A 16,829-nucleotide genomic window follows, 5' to 3' on the forward strand; every position below is an offset into this window, starting at 1 on the left:
GGGTCGTATCTATGACCAGGCACTGGTCATACAGTGTCTACTCATTAAATATTTACTGAGTGAGTAAATGAATCTCAGTGTGTAGAATTAGTCATGTCAGCCAAAGTCTGTGTTCAGTTAGTGTAGCTTACCAACCTTGCAGCATGGTTATCTGTCTGACTAGTCATCTTACTACTCCTCTTTGAGTTTGCTGATTCGTCCTACAACACAGTATAATGTCTGATACAGTAAGACTTCAATAATATTTTTAAGTGATTTACTTTGAATAGAGGTGTATCAATAGTAATATACTTTTATAAAGGAAGTTTAGAAAAATACCATTTCTGGATCAACTTACAACAATTTTAAGGTAGTAAATTTTCTTTTTTTTTGTCTCAATTTTTTTTTACTTTTTTTATTGAGAATAGTTATTTTACAATGTTGTGTCAAATTCTAGTGTAGAGCACAATTTTTCAGTCATACATGAACATATATATATTCATTGTCACATTTTTTTTTCACTATGAGCTACCACAAGATCTTGTATATTTTTCCCTGTGCTATACAGTACAATCTTGTTTATCTATTCTGCATTTTAAAATCCCAGTCTGTCCCTTCCCACCCCTGCCCCCTTGGCAACCACAAGTTTGTGTTCTGTGTCTATGAGTCTGTTTCTGTTTTGTATTTATGTTTTATGGTTTTTTCTTTCTTTTTTTTAGATTCCTCACATAAGTGATCTCATATGCTATTTTTCTTTCTCTTTCTGGTTTACTTCATTTAGAATGACACTCTCCAGGAACATCCATGCTGCCGCAAGTGGCATCATGTTGTCGGGTTTTGTGGCTGAATAGTATTCCATCGTATATATATACCACCTCTTCTTTATTCAGTCATCTGCTGATGGACATCCAGGCTGCCTCCATGTCCTGGATATTATAAATAGTGCTGCTATGAACATTGGGGTGCAGGTGTCATTTGAAGTAGGGTTCCTTCTGGATATATTCCTAGGAGCAGGATTCCTGGGTCATATGGTAAGTCTATTCCTAGTCTTTTGAGGAATCTCTGTACTGTTTTCCATAGTGGCTTTCCTTGCTTCCCTCTCCCACTCTTAATGATTTAGATGTCTTCTTTTACAATTTTGTGTTTGTTCTTTTTGTAATTCATGGCAGTTATCTCCTTTCCAGTTACGAGTTTCTCATTTTTGTAGCATCCTGCTTCTTTTCTGTTTAGAGTAGACCTGTCAGTATTTCTTTTAGCATGGGTTTAGTGTTGCTAAACTCTTCTAGTTTTTGCTTGTCTGTGAAGTTCTTTGTCTCTCCTTCTATTCTAAAGGGTATCCTTGCTGGATAGAGTATCTTAGGCTGCATGTGTTTTTCATTGAGGACTTTGAATATATCTTGCCACTCCCTTCTGGCCTGTAGTGTTTGTGTAGAGAAATCAGCTGAGAGCCTTATAGGGGTTCCCTTGTAACTCACTCTTTGTTTTTCTCTTGCTGCCTTTAGGATCATTTCTTTATCCTTGACTCTGGCCGTCTTGATTATGCTATGTCTTGGTGTGGGTCTGTTTGGGTTCTTCCTGTTTGGGACCCTCTGAGCCTCCTGTACTTGGATATCTGATTCCTTTAGGTTTGGGAAGTTATCAGTCATGATTTCTTCAAATACCGTTTCAGTCCCCTTCGTTCTTTCTTCCCCTTCTGGAACCCCTGTTATGCGTAGATTGGCACGCTTTATATTATCCCATAGTTCCCTTATATTGTTTTCATTGTTTTTTTATTTGTGTTTTCTCTCAGTTGTTCTGATTGGGTGCTTTCTGTTGTCTTGTCTTCTAGGTCACTTATTCGTTCCTCTGCATTAGCTAGCCTGCTTTGTACAGCCTTTAGGTCAGCTCTCATCTCAGCAAATGAGTTTACTGATTCTACTTGGTTCTTCTTTATAGCTTCTATTTCATTTTTGATATATTTTATATCTCTAAACACTATTTCTTTTAGTTCCTTCAGTACTTTGATCACTCCTTTTTTGAATTCTTGATCTAGTAGGCCATCAATGTCTATTTCCTTGATAGTGCTTTCAGGGGATTTCTCTTGATGTTTTAATTGGGAGTGGTTCCTCTGCTTCTTCATATTGCTCATCTCTCTCTGGCACTGTGGCTTAAGGAGTATCAGTTATCTAGTTCTCCTGGAGACGGTGTGCTCTTAATGATTTTATCGAGAGGTCTTTGTGTCTTCACCCTGTTTCGCGTACTCAGCTTGCTGTTTCCAAAGGCCCTTTGTTGGTGCCCATGTCTGTGCTGCTCCCAGTGGCTGTTGGCTGGCAGATCGCACCCACTCCTAACACTGGGTCAGGAGCTGAGCTCTTAATCTGGTGGGCGGGCAGGTCACTCCCCCTCCCTGTGCCACAGTCAGATGCTGCACTCTAGGGGAGGCAGGTGGGCGGATCACGCCCCCTCCCAGCACCGCAGTCAGGTTTTGCATTCCTGCCAGGAAGGTGGGTGGCTGCCTGCCCTCTCCCGGCGCTGGTTGTTCCGCTGCTCTGTGCAGCTGCCCACTCCACCTCGGGTCAGCACTCCTAAGGCAGGCTTGGGGAAGACCATGGAATGGCCCCACCCCTGCTCTGTGCCAAATCTCAGCTCCTTGTTTGTCTTGGCGGCCTGAGTTCTCTGAGGTGCCAGGACAGAAAGACCGTATCTGCCTCCGGCTGTAAAAAAAAAAGTCTCAGTCCTGCCTAGGAGGTTGCGGAGCTCTGGGGTGTGGATTCCCGTCTCGGCCCCGCCCTGCCCAGGCCTGCGCATAGGAGGAGATGGTGGCTGTGGCTGCACCCCGCCTCTCTTCTCTTGAGATGCGCCAGTAATGGCGGTGCAGGTCTGAGGAAAGAAAGGCTATGGCGCCCCTCCCCCCAGCGCACACCAGCCATGTTGCTTTGCTTTTTTTTTTTTTCCCATAATTTATGGGGGGCCCAGGTGGTTCTGCTTTGTATCCCCTCCCAGCCACGCGTGCAGCACCCTGCAGTCCCCCGGGGCTGCCTCAGTGCAGCTGCCCCAGTCCTCTGCTCGTCTTGGGCGGCTTGTCCCGGCCCCAGCTGCCGGCTTGCATCTTGGGCTGGGTGTCGCAGGGACCCTTTGTGCCCGTTTAACTCAGTTCTGTCAGTCAAGGGGTGCTCGGGGCAGATCTGAGCCTTGGAGGCTCTCCCTCCGTCCGGCTGGCCTCTCTGTTGGAGAGGGGGAGACCCAGCGAACGAACGCCGGTCCTCCTTTGCTGCTCCCTCCCTGCAGGACTAGTCCTGCACTGTTTTGCTTTTTCTTCTTTCTTTTTTCCTTTTCTCCTGCCAGGTTTTTGGCATCTTTGTGTTTCGCAGAGGGTGATGTTCTGTCGGAGTTCAGTAGGTGCTCTTGTTGGCTGAATGAGTCCGTAGATGTGAGTTTTGGTGTACTTATGGGAAAGGGTGAGCTACAAGCGTCCTTCTACTCCGCCATCTTGCTTCTCTATATCTGGTCTCAAGTCCCCTAGTAAATTTTCTAGCAAAGAAAAAAAGTATGACTTTGTCATTTTGAGAAAACTTTTATTTTTGATTTTCTTTGTTTCATATTTGTATATGAATACAATGATTTTAAAAAATCTCCTTAGGCAAGTAAAAAGGAATGGTTTATAGAATTCCTTAACGTATAGATTTGTATATTTTCACTTTTAGAATATAATTCATTTAAATTTGAATAAGTGAAATGCTAATGTGAATACCTAAAAAAATTTTTCACCAGGGTGTGAAGTGGCTATAAGAAATTACAGTTGTTTTTCTCCTTGTCTTATCTAAATCCCAGTTTTAAAGCAGTGAACACTGAGGTTATTCATTAAAAGTCTGCCTGTGTATTTATTATATGATCTCTTTTTTCGTGTTTCTCTTTTCTCTATTTTTCTACTTTACATTTCACGAGATTAAACTACATCACATGAAACCTGTTTTCTTTCCTTTCCAAATATTTTAAAGCTTTTTAAAACGTAGTATACTTCTACAAGGTTTATTTCTGTGGGAGTATTTATCATTGCTTTTTAAAAAACATTTTATCAAGTGTTTACTGAAAAATCTCAGTATATAGTGGTAGATTTTAATTTTTTCCTATTATTGTTGCTTTAAATGTGTAGTTGTACTTGGTCTCTGGTAGCTGAAGTGTGTGTCCAGCGTTGTCATGGGTATCGTGAGTAAGGAGCAGGACGTATTTAGTGTTCAGTTCATTGGCGTTTGGTGGCTAGTGCCCCACATTTGAGAAGCCACTTTCCCTTTCAGGCAACAGAGTTTGGTCTTAGTCAGTTGGTTAATGTCACCATGTGAGTTGTGTTAATAACATATTCTACCTGCTACTTTCCAAAAGCAGTGACTATTCAACCTTTGTGCCTTTAATCCAGATCAACTGTCCAGAATCTGGAGCCATTTAAACCATGTCACCATCATCCAAAAAAAGGAGCTTTTTCCCTCCCAGCTGTCTTCAAGGCAAAAGCCTTGAACTTTCTAGGATTACTTCTGTCTTTACCTCTAAGCTGCTTACTCCTTTCCTATTTTTACCCATTTTCTGATTCAGGGATCATTTCCTCCAAGACAGCTCTCAAGCTCATTTACAAATTTGTCTTTGGTTGACTTTGCCCTCTGCATTGTGTGATATACTTACCCATGGCCTCTGTATTCCTCTGGCTCTGCCCAGTAATTGGTTGACTTAATCCAGCCTTTGACACTTAGCCCTGTGTGGTCCTGCCTGGAAGCTCACGAATTAGACCTGCCTCGGTTCCTTTGAGGTTAGTGTTCAAATACAGTTTCTAGTTACTATGGTGGTTAGCTAGACAATTTCTGGATTTGATAGTTCTCAATTTAAGCTCATGGTTATATGTAAACCGTGTTACTCTTCTGAAACACACCTAGGTGAAATGTTTCTTAAATATAGGTAAATGTGGGTTTTGTAAAGTCAAATTACGTTTAAATAGTAATATGATTAGATTTCTGTAAAAACCTTAAATCTCATAATACTTCTTGATAAAAAAGATGCCCACTGTTTCGATGAAGGTGGATGTTATTAAATAATTACTTATTAATCACTTACTGTGCATGCAGATCTTTGCATGTATTGTGTACCTGTGGAGTAGGTACTATTGTTGACCTCATCTTTTGTTTGTGAGGACAACAAGGTTTAGGAGTTTAAGTGACTTTTTAAAGGAACATAAGCCCATATCTGAGCATGCATCTGGTGACACAGATCCGGGAGAGCCAAGATATGCTGTCTCCCACCAGTTTACTTTATATTTACAACTGAATTGGAGTCAAAGAGGTGAGAGTTTTAAATTCTTTACAACTGTGCAGTCTGTACCTGAATGTCTGCCTTCATTTCAGGCTGCACTTTGGTGGTGTCATTTTCTGAGGCATGGGAAGGGTAAGATTTGGTGTGGTTAAGCTTACCTTTATAGTTCTACTCCAAAATTATTGTTTTCATCTTTTTCTTGTTGCTTTGAGCAGTTTAAGTTTTTATTTGGTTTTCTCAGTTAAGGAAAATTTCATTGATATCCTCTGCCAAGGGAAAACACATAATTAATTTCATTTTGGTTAATAAGTACATTGGTGTGGGATTTGCCTTCTGATAAGTGCAAATTACAAACCATGGAAACAATGTCTTCTCTTGAAGCCAATGCACTCCTCAGGCTGTTAATTCGCTTGGAATGAATAATCAGTTATGTAGGTCATAATCAGTATATTCAACCAAGGTTCATTAAATGACTGCTTTTTAGGTCATAGACAAACGTGTCAGTAGGGTTATACTTGGGTGAGAAGAAACTATTTAGGTTATATAGATAGTTAGAAGGTAAGGATAATTACTACAAGGCATTAGTTTTTTTAGCTTTATTGAGGTATTATTGACTCATGTATCTGTAGGGTATATAACGTGATAAGTTCATATATGTAGATACTGAGAAATGATTATGACAATAATGTTAGTTAACACCTCTATACCTCTCACATAATTACCTGTGTGTGTGTGTATTTGTGCATGTATGGTGATAACTTTTAAGACCTACTCTCAACAACTTTTAAGTGTATAATATAGTCTTGTTAATTACAGTCACAGCACTGTATGTTAGACCCCTGAACTTACTCACTTCTTTATCTTATAGTTGGAAGTTTCTATCTTTTGATCAACATCTCCCATATTCCCCAACCCTGAGCCCCTGGCAATGACCATTCTATTCTCTTCGTGTTTGACTTTTTAAGATTCCACATACAATGAAATAAAAATGAAATCATACAGTATTTGTCTTTCTCTGTCTTGCTTATTTAACTTAGCATAATGCCCTCAGTGTCCATCCATGTTGTCACAAAAGGCAGGATCGTCCTTCCTTTTTATGGCTGAATAATATTCCATGTGTGTGTGTGTGTGTGTGTGTGTGTGTGTGTACCACAACTTCTTTATCCACTCAGCTGTTGATAGACACTAAAGTTGTTTCCATGACTTGGCTATTATGATTAATGCTGCAAGGAAGATGGGGTTATAGATATATCTTCTCAAGACAGTGATTTTATTTCCTTCATATATATATCCAGAATGGAATTGCTGGATCTCATGTTCTATTTTTAATTTTTTGAGGAACTTTCATACTGTTTTCCATAGTGGCTGCACCAGTTTACATTCCCACCAGCAGTGCACAAGGGTTCCCTTTTCTCCATATTCTTGCCAGCGCTTATTATCTCTTGTCCTTTTGACGACATGCTAACAGGTGTGAGGTGACCTCGCTGCCATTTGACTTGTATTTCCCTGATGATTAGTGATGTTTAGTACCTTTATGCCCTCATTTATTGACCCGTTTGTATGTCTTTGAAAAAATGTCTCTTGAAGTCCTTTGCTCATTTTTAATTGGATTTATTTATTTATTTTTGCTATTGAGTTGTGTGAATCGTTATATATTTTGGATATTAGCCATTTAGCAGGTAGACAGTTTGCACATATTCTCTCCAGTTCTATAGATTGCCTTTTGTTTTGCTGATTGTTTCTGCTGTGCAGAGGCTTTTTAGTTAGATGTAGTCCCACTTGTTTACTTTTGGTTACTTGTGCTTTTGGTGTCATAGCCAGAACATCTTTGCCAATACCAATGTCGAGGAGCCTTTTCCATATGTGTTCTTCTAGAAGTTTTATGGTTTCAGTCTTTATGTTTAAGGCTTTGATCCATTTTGGGTTGATTTATGTGAGTGGTCTAAGATAGGGGTCCACTTCCGTCCTTCTGCATGGGGTCATCTGGTTTTCCCAACACCATTTATTTAAGAGATGATCTATCCCCATTGAGTCTTCTAGACTCCTTTGTCAAATGTTGGTTGACTGTATATTTGAGAGTTTATTTCTGGGCTCTCAGTTCTGCTCCATTGATTCTGTGTGTCTGTTTTTGTGCCAGTACCATGCTGTCTTGATTACTGTAACTTTGTTATAAAGTTTGACATTGGGAGTTGTGATGTCTTCAGCTTTGTTGTTCTTTCTCAGTATTTCTTTGGCTTGTTGGGATCTTTTGTGGGGCTGAACAAATTTTAAGATTTTTTAGAAATTTCTGTGAAAAAACAATATGGCATTTGTTTTTACTTTATTCCCTGTTTGTCCTCCTTGGTTAAAAAGAATGGTGTCATTGGCTGTGGGGTTTGACATAATCCAAAAAAGCATCTCATGTATTCATTTTTGTTTTGTAACTTTGGAGCCATTTTAATGATTTTGAAAATCATTTACCTCTCTCACATGATGACCTCTATTCATTGCATATAAAGGACTTTGCCTTTTTAAATATAGAAGCCAAAAAGGAAATTAACTGTAGAGCCCATTAATTGCTTCCCTTATTTGATAAATGGCTAAAAGGAACTGCTAAATAAATCCTTATACTTATAAACTCTTGTACACCAGCACATTGTGGGGAAGAACTTTGACATAAAGACTTTCATATTATTGTATACACAGGAATCTAGTTCCAGAATTGGAGCTATATTATATGTGTATTGAAGGATGTCAGAATTAGAAAAACATATTCAAATAGTAAAGAAATTGTCATTTTTCAGAAAACTGAATATAGACATTCAAACTCTTCAGATGGAAAAAGAGACATGAACGTAATATAACAAAGAAATGAATCTCATCTGGTCTCAGGGCGGATACTTTGAGGAGGAGCCATGGGGAATGGAAAGATGGGGTCCCTTGCTTGGACACTTGCTTTCTGACTTGGGTACATCTCTGATCTTTAAGGACCGGGAACAGTTTGCAGCGCTACATCTCTACATCTGCAAAATCACATAGGGCAAATAATGACTCAGTGATTAATTTACTTAACAAAGAGGGTCGCTGTGTTGAGGATTCCCAGGACTACTTCTAAGTTCGGTGATTTGCTAGGAGGACTCCGGGACACAGCGTGTAGTCATGCTCATGGTTAAGATCTCTTATCACAAAAGAGGATGCAATGTCAAGTCAGCAAAGTGGGAAGGGGCACCGGGTGAAGACTATGAAGATCTGGCACAAACTTTCAAGAATCCTCTCCCAGGCAGATCACACAGGACTCACCTTACCTGGGGCTCAGAACTCATTTCTGTGGGAGAATCTGTGCAACGTAATTTTTTGTGGGTCAACCCCCGCCCCGGGCGCCGGGGAATGTGGGATTTGATTACATCGCGAGTTAGCCCTCTTACTGGTCTCATTGTAGTTCCTTCTTTATGTCTCTGGTAGGTTCCAGTCCTTTTCATTGATGATTGTTATGCAGAGAGTTGTGATTTTGGTGTGCTTGTGAGAGAAGGTGAGCTCAGGGTCTTTTTGCTCTGCCATCTTGGCTGCTGTCTGATCTTGTCAACTCATTTTTAATTGGGTTTTTTTCTTGTTGAGTTTTAATCATTCTTTGTATATTTTATTTAATTTTATTTATTTTATTGAAGTACGGTCAGTTATAATGTGTCAATTTCTGGTGTACAGTACAGCGTCCTAGTCATACATATACGTACATATATTTGTTTTCATATTCTTTTTCATTAAAGGTTATTACAAGATATTGAACATAGTTTCCTGTGCTCTACAAAAGAAACTTTTTTTAAACTTATTTTTATATATAGTGGCTAACATTTGTAAATCTCAAACTCCCAAATTTATCCCTTCCCATCCTCTTTCCCCAGTAACCATAAGATTGTTCACTATGTCTGTGGGTCTGTTTTGTTTTGTAGATGAGTTCATAGTGTCCTTCTTTTTCTTTTCTTTTCTTTTTTTTTTTTTAAGATTCCACATATGAATGATACCATATGGTATTTTTCCTCTTTCTGGCTCACTTAGAATGATGATCTGTAGGTCCATCCATGTTGCTGCAAATGGCATTATTTTCTTTGTATATTTTAGATACAGTTCCTTTAGCTAATATGTAATTTGGCAAATAGGACTCGTGTAATATGCACTAAGATGAAGTGAAGTAACAGTGAATCAATTATGACTGTTTTCAGCCTGGATTTTGGTGGAAATGGAGAAGTAATAGTAACAGAGAAAGAAAGTTGAGAGTTAAAATCACTTTGGGAATAAGTAGGAAGGAGATGACTTATTTGATTTTGAGTCAAGATGGAGCTTGAGGTGATGGAAGAATTTCCAAAGACTAGAGATAAAAAATATACTAATATTCCTGACTCAGATTTTGTTATCATACATTATTGAAGAGAAAGCAGAAGTAAAGAGAGAATGGGAAGTTAGGATAGGAGCTGCGTTGTGTCATTGTGTTTTAAGGAATCAGATGTTGAGTATGTACCACTATGAAGGACATAAAGTATGACATTTATTTTGTCTTCTTGAGGTCAAATTAGCTGTCAGCTTATTCCTATATCCTATGCCTTTTGTATCTGGGGATGGTAACTTGCTTTGTCAAGAGAGCTCTCTCTTAACTTGAGTAAGTCCCTTGTTTTTAGCAACTTGTAGAATTTCTCAAATTGAATTTTATGTCATTGCTCTTCTGCAGGGTGAACACGGGCAGGGCCTTGTTTTTCTTTTATTTGATACAACTGTGTAATTATGTATTATACATATGAGATACGTATGTATCTGTATAGTTTAAATTAACTATTTAAATACTGAATTTGTTGAAAGGAATCACTTGCCTTCTCAATAATACCAGCTGCGGAATCATACAGCTGTGATTTTAATATCCAGCAGAATTAATTAACATAAAAATTAACATATAAAATCTGTGCCTTGTCTGGTGGTGAAAACATGCAGCCTGTTCCGTGAAGTCATAAAGATACACTTGCTCTGGCAGAAGCGTGGTAGAAGGTCTTGGAGCGCAGTTTGTTAAAAATGAGACGAGCCTATCCAGATTGTTTCATGTGCTTGCTTTTTTCTTTTCTGTGTCTAAAAGTACAATTTTGCATTGCCTTTTTCATCTAACGGTGCCTAAGGATGGTAATTTATTGAATAATTGACAGAGAGGATATAGTAGCCCAAATAATTACAGCCACTGAGCAGTAAGTATTGATAGCCAGATTGTGGCTTGGAGGCGCTTGATGGAATCGCATACCAACATGAAGAAGCAGTTTGAACACATATGATTTCATGTTTTCTACTTGAAAATATGTAAAATTTTTTGTTTGAAAATTCTGTGTATATTCAACAGTTGTTATCTGACTATGGAAGTTATTTCAGTGAAACTGACTACGTCTATAGAGCATCAGTACAAAATGTTCAGATTATTTTGAACTGAACACTAATTATATCATTGGATTTAGTGGCCCTGAGAAAAAGGATAATCTGTGTTGTAAACAGTAAAAGAGAAGAACTTGTTACACATGTTTTATTAGCACCTAAAATGCACCAGGGCTTAATTCTCCTGTTTGGTACTATTGCCTGAGTTTCACTTACCTTACGTATTAAATCTATGATAATTACTTACCAAAAAATATAAGTACGTTGTAAGGCTTCATTGCACAACGCTAGAATCAAGCATCAGTTCAAATATAACACTAAAATGTGTTGTTGGAAACAACTTTGTGACATGATGTAATGGCTTTGGTTTAAATTGCTAAAGTTCAACTTTGTTTTGTTTTACTACTTTTTCATAGTGTAAAATATAAATCACATAAAATTTGCCATTTTAATCATATCAAGTGTATAACCAGTGTCATTATTTATACTCAGTGTGTGCAACCATCACCTCACCTACTTCCAGAACTTTGCCTTTACCCGAAACAGAAACTCTGTATGCACTAAACAGATAATTCCTCGTTCTCCTCTCCCTCAGCTCCTGGAAGCCCCTAATCTAATTTGTCTCTATGAATTTATCTGTTCTAGGTATTTCATATAAGCAGAATCATATAACTTTTGCCCTTAATGTTTAGCTTATTTTATTGACCATATTCTTAAGGTTCTTGTATGTTAGAACTTCATTCCTTCTCATGGATCAGTAATATTCCACTATATGTATATAAATCTTTTTTTAAAAATTATATGTTAAATCAGTCTGTATAATGTGTCAGTTTTTTTTATACCTTTGATGTGAATGAAGATGTCATATTGGTTAATTCTATTCTTTTCAATTCTTTTACAGGTCTGACAGATGAAAAAGTGAAGGCGTATCTTTCTCTTCACCCCCAGGTATTAGATGAATTTGTATCTGAAAGTGTTAGTGCAGAGACTGTAGAAAAATGGCTGAAGAGGAAAAACAACAAACCAGAAGGTAAGATCTCATTCAGATCGAGTGTGGATGATTTTCTAGTTTATAGCAACAAAAAACAAATATTTAATACATGCTAGAAAGTAAAATAAAGACAAATATTTGTACTTTAATTCTGTAAGAGTTTTATTCTGTTTAAAAAGATAAAATAAATTAGATTGAGGAGAAATAAATACAAAAGACTGATCCTTAACTAAAAAAATCTTGGCAAAGAATTCTTGAAAATTTATTTACTCATGACCACGTTTAAAAATGCAGAGATCAGTATCAGACTTTATTTTATGATTATTATTAATGATTATAAAATATTCTTTATATATTTCAAATATTGTTTATATTATTACATTTTGCAAAATGAGTTTTGCAAACAATTTTTACATGTTCACAGTAGGAAAAGAACTCTTGACTTGCATGAAACATTTCATTTACACTCAAACTTAAGATACAGTTATAATTATGAAACAAAGAAAAGTGGACTCAAAATGAATGTGAAGTCAAATAAATTTCTCCTCAAGTTGAATCTATGTTAATATATTGGATTTGGCTTTAAATGAATTTATAGTTGGCCAAATATGACTTCTCAGTTCTATGAATGTGCTTTTACAGTAGAAATTAGAATTTATATGTGATTTTAACTATATGAAGAACTTTTATATTAAAAACACAAATATATACACTATTTTTCTGGAAGTTTATTCAGTATAATAAAAATGCTACATTTAAAATTGGAAAATGACCATCAGTAAAATGTTACGCTGGTGGAGCTGTGCCACCAGTGTGCTGCTTGAAGCAGATCTTCCTCACTCTACATTTGAGAGTTTCTGCAATTGTCTTATGTAATTTTTATAATAAAAAGAGGTAAATTTTTTAAAAAGAGAGCTTTTGGTATTGAAACAAAATTGTCTTTAAGGTGCCTGTGTGTGGGTGTGCGTGAAATGTGTATGCATGTACATGTGGATTTAGAGAGAGAGAGGGAGAGAACTGCCCACAAGTCAGAGAGGCATATTCTGTTCAAGACAATCATGGCAGTAATACTGAGAACAAAATCTGACGTGGTGTATTTCATCCATTACCAAGCTTACACATTGGAAAACAGTTTGAGATGTTTGACACTTTCAAAAGTTTAACTGAGTTGTTCTTAAGGAATATTATATAAAGATGCAAATTTCAGCAATTTAGTGCAAGAATATATGATATCTGTGAGATGTGAAATTGAGTATAGTTCTTAGAAAATGAAAAAAATTTGCATACTGTTTTAGTGTTGCAGCAGTAGATAACTTTTAGATTTTTGTAAATATTTGGATGACATTCTATAGCTTCCAAATTGGTTTTCTATATTAATTAACCAAATAATACTTTAAACTGCTTAATACATATGCTTAAGAGTTAAATGATTATTAAGGATAGTAATGTGTAACTGAAATAATGTTCAATTATGCTGAAGGAGCAACTTGTCCTTATAAGGAGATGATTTTGACAGCAACCCTGTGGAAGGGTGGAGACTGTTGATGAGACTGACAGTGAAGAGCCTGAATGGGATGCCCACCTGGGCTCGTCCACATCCGCTAGTGGTTGGGACAGGCACAGAGGTAGCCACACTGCAGAATGCACCAGCGGTAGTAAGGATGTGAGCGGTTTGCAGTGGAAGGGTATTAGAAGGAACCTTTAATTCTGCCTGTGCAGTCTGGGACCTCCTCAAGGGAGCTTATCACAAGAATGTATCTCATTACATCCACTTTGTATTCAGTGGGATTCTATAGCATGGCCCTCACAGACTGCTTAAAAATGAGGTTTAGCACTAAACTTGTGTGATGAAAGCATTGCCCAGTCCTCTTCTTCTTTTTTAAAAAATTAATTATTTCTTACTGAAGTACAGTCAGTTACAATGTGTCAATTTCTGGTGTTCAGCACAATGTCCCAGTCATGCATATACACACATATATTTTTTTCATTAAAGGTTATTACAAGGTATTTAACATAGTTCCCTGTGTGACACAGAAGAAACTTGTTTTTTTAATCTATTTTTACATATAGTGGCTAACATTTGCAAATCTCAAACTCCCCACCCCTTCCCACCCCCTCCAAACCCTTCCCCCAGTAACCATAAGATTGCTTACTACGTCTGCGAGTCTGATTCTGTTTTGTAGAAGAGTTCATAGTGTCCTTTTTTTTTTCTTTTTCCAGTCTTCTTAAAGATGGAAAGCCAGTTAAATCTCTATTTTATTTATATAGGTGTGGATTAAAGTAATGGTTCTTTGAAGGATTTTGTTTATTTTCCCTCACCCTCTTATTATTTTTTAAAATTTTGTGTTCTTCTCACATAGGCCTTATTCTACTTCCAAATTGCTTCATTGAAAATTTCCTGAGGAAGAAAATTTTTGTTGGGAGGATTTTTTGAGAGTGTTTCCATTTCCATGCATGGCCCCAGAAACAGAAAGCATGGTAGAAAGTCTTGGAGCATAGTTTGTTAAAAATAAGACAAGGCTATCCAAATTGTTTCATTTTGTGTCAGTTTAGTAAAAAGAAAATGAAGTAAGGAAAACTGTGCTGGAATTGTACAAAGCTTTGTACATTATAAATATTTATCTTATTTATTTTTTTAACCACTGATAAACAGCCTCACATGGAAATGATCTACACTGAGGAGACAGAAAATCGTGTAAATGTATATTCTGCTTAGAGAAAGATCGTATGTGAAAAGTTAAGTTTTAAATAAACAAATAAAGGCATGGTTATTTAAATTACAAAATTATATTTGCCTTCAAAATGGCCAGTTTTCATACTGCTTGAAAGTGTTTTTATGTTTATTTATTTATTTTTAAGTGTTTTTAATGATGACTTTGTGCTATCAAAAAAAGCTAGTTTTTCTTCATTCATTTAGTATTTTATTCAGCAACTGTTGTTTGCTTGGTGCTCAGAAGGCAAAATGCTTAAAAAGTAGAGAATGCCTGGCATATTTTACTTGGACTGCAGTGATGTTTATTGCGGATCAGTACTGTGTGACCATAGAGCAGCTGTAACTTCCAGAGCATTTCACATACATTCACCGTTTTACATCTGGCTGAATTAGTGAAGAGCAGGTAAGCCCAGGTTCACTTGTAGGTGTTGAAGCTGAGCCAAGGGACGCTAAAGGATCACCGAAGGTCCAGAGCCTTGTGCTTCATAGAATCACCAGACAGTAACTCTCTGAGCAACCTGAGGTCATGGACTAGGTGATTCATGGTTATTTTTGTATCCTTCACCTCACAGCACACTTGATGCATAACAGGTGGCTCTGTAAACATTTTTCGTTTAATCAGTGGATTAAAGGCACCATTTGGGTACTGGGATTATTAACTTTCTAAGGAATTCACAGTTCAACAAATACAAGAAGACAGAAGTTTCTGCTTTCTGTCTGAGCCAGAGTGGTCTTGTGAAGGATGGGACACAGTGAGTCTTCTGTTCTGTGTTGAAGAGAAGTGGATTTGGGAAACGTGGCCACCACCACATGACCTCAGAGATTTTAAATTTCAGAAGTCTTTACTGTTACTGTTTTCAGTTTAATTTTCTCACTTTCATACCATTTTCATTTCAAATGCGTGAAGTTCAGTCATAGTTCCGAGACAAACTACCTTTTGAAGGTTGACCTCTGATCCTAAATTCCAAACAATTGATTTTTAGTGATGTTTGGAAATAAGAGATAGCATTTATTTCTTTTATAACCTCATGTATTCATTTAGAGGATATTTAAAAATTTCCTCAGAAAGCACTGAAGCCTCTACACTCACACAACCATACTTCCATTTGGGAAAAACTTAGGAATGGAAGAAAGTTATCAAAGTCATGAATTGTTTTACTAAATGTTATATTTTATGATAATTTTTATGCAGAGTAAATTTGACAGTCTCAGCTGGTACTCCTCAAGACTCAGATTACTAAACTATTTAACTATTTAAATTCATATCAAACTATGAATTTAAAATTAATAAATAAGCATTAGGATATGATGAAGATCCAACCATTTGCATTTCTTGTAAGAACATATTAAGATGGAAAACAATTTCACAGCCGTATCACCATTCCAGTATTTCAGTGCAGGAAGAATCATTACCTTGACTCTCAGCAATGGCCTCTTATTAACAATTACTAGGTGGCGATATTGGTGGAATTAGGAAAGGGTACATGAAGAAGTGAGAACACTGGAAGTCACCATAACTGACTGACATCTTCTGGTAATAGAATAACATTTAAAATATGTAGATTTTGTTTAAAACCCTCAGAGTCTAACTAATATTTATTTCCTAAGGAGAAGCTATTTATTCAATGGGGTGATTGTTTGAACCCAAATAATTTAAGAATTATGAGTAGCAGTGTCATCTTTTATGGCCAGTAATAATTATTATTATCATATTTCTATGTCTAAAATATATTAGCAGAGCATATGAATATCAAGTATACCTGTAAATGTCAAATACTTGATAATGAAAATATTGGTGCCGTCAACTGCCTGCAACAAATACATGAATGGTTTCTTGTTTCACTCAATGTAGTCACCAGGTTTTTCACCTCTCCATGATTCTCTAGATGAGATTTAATTTTCATTCAAATAAAACTGTTAGTTATTTCATACTTAGAATTAGTGGGATTTAAATTACGCCCCTAAACTTAACTATATACAGCCTAAAATAGGACCTAAGTAGCATTTGTCCTACTTAGTATATAGCATATGGTTTCTGTGATGGTGTATATAATGTAGCAGGACATTAAGTTAACAAGGCATGAATCACGTTGCCAAAGCATACAATGTTAGATTTCAGTAAGTAAGAGACTAATAAATGATGTGTTAACTATTAGCACGTACCATGAATAAGAAAAAATACATAATTGGAATGGTTTCCTTGGAACTTCACTTTGGGCACTTTCTCTCTTTTCCTTGAAATTACTTTGTCTCAAATATTGAAACTACATTTTCATATAGAACTTTCATATCCTTCTTCTTCTTCTTCTTCTTTTTTTTTTTTTTTGGAAACCAGAAAATGTGTTGCACATTCAGTGCCTTGATCGGAACTATAAATAAACATGAATTCGCCATCTGGTACCTAGAAGGAGGATAAAGTTGACATTCATTCATTTGTAGAGAGTTGACTTGACGTGTCTCATTACTTCTGTTAGTTGCACATGTTACTGTTAA

The 16,829-nt window shown here is 36.8% G+C and overlaps 1 protein-coding gene across 7 annotated transcripts in view; it reads left to right on the forward strand.

Annotated features, from left to right (window-relative positions):
* PDE10A (phosphodiesterase 10A) overlaps positions 1-16,829 on the forward strand; it is a 531,531-nt gene that overhangs the window by 372,489 nt on the left and 142,213 nt on the right. For all 7 annotated transcript variants that reach the window (XM_064486482.1, XM_031456668.2, XM_031456666.2 and 4 more), the window contains one exon: positions 11,534-11,662. In XM_064486482.1, coding sequence (XP_064342552.1) covers positions 11,534-11,662 — 129 coding nt within the window. The remainder of the gene's footprint in view (positions 1-11,533; positions 11,663-16,829) is intronic.

The sequence above is a fragment of the Camelus dromedarius genome, chromosome 6 (genome assembly GCF_036321535.1).
Source record: "Camelus dromedarius isolate mCamDro1 chromosome 6, mCamDro1.pat, whole genome shotgun sequence".
NCBI classification, from domain to species: Eukaryota; Metazoa; Chordata; class Mammalia; order Artiodactyla; family Camelidae; genus Camelus; species Camelus dromedarius.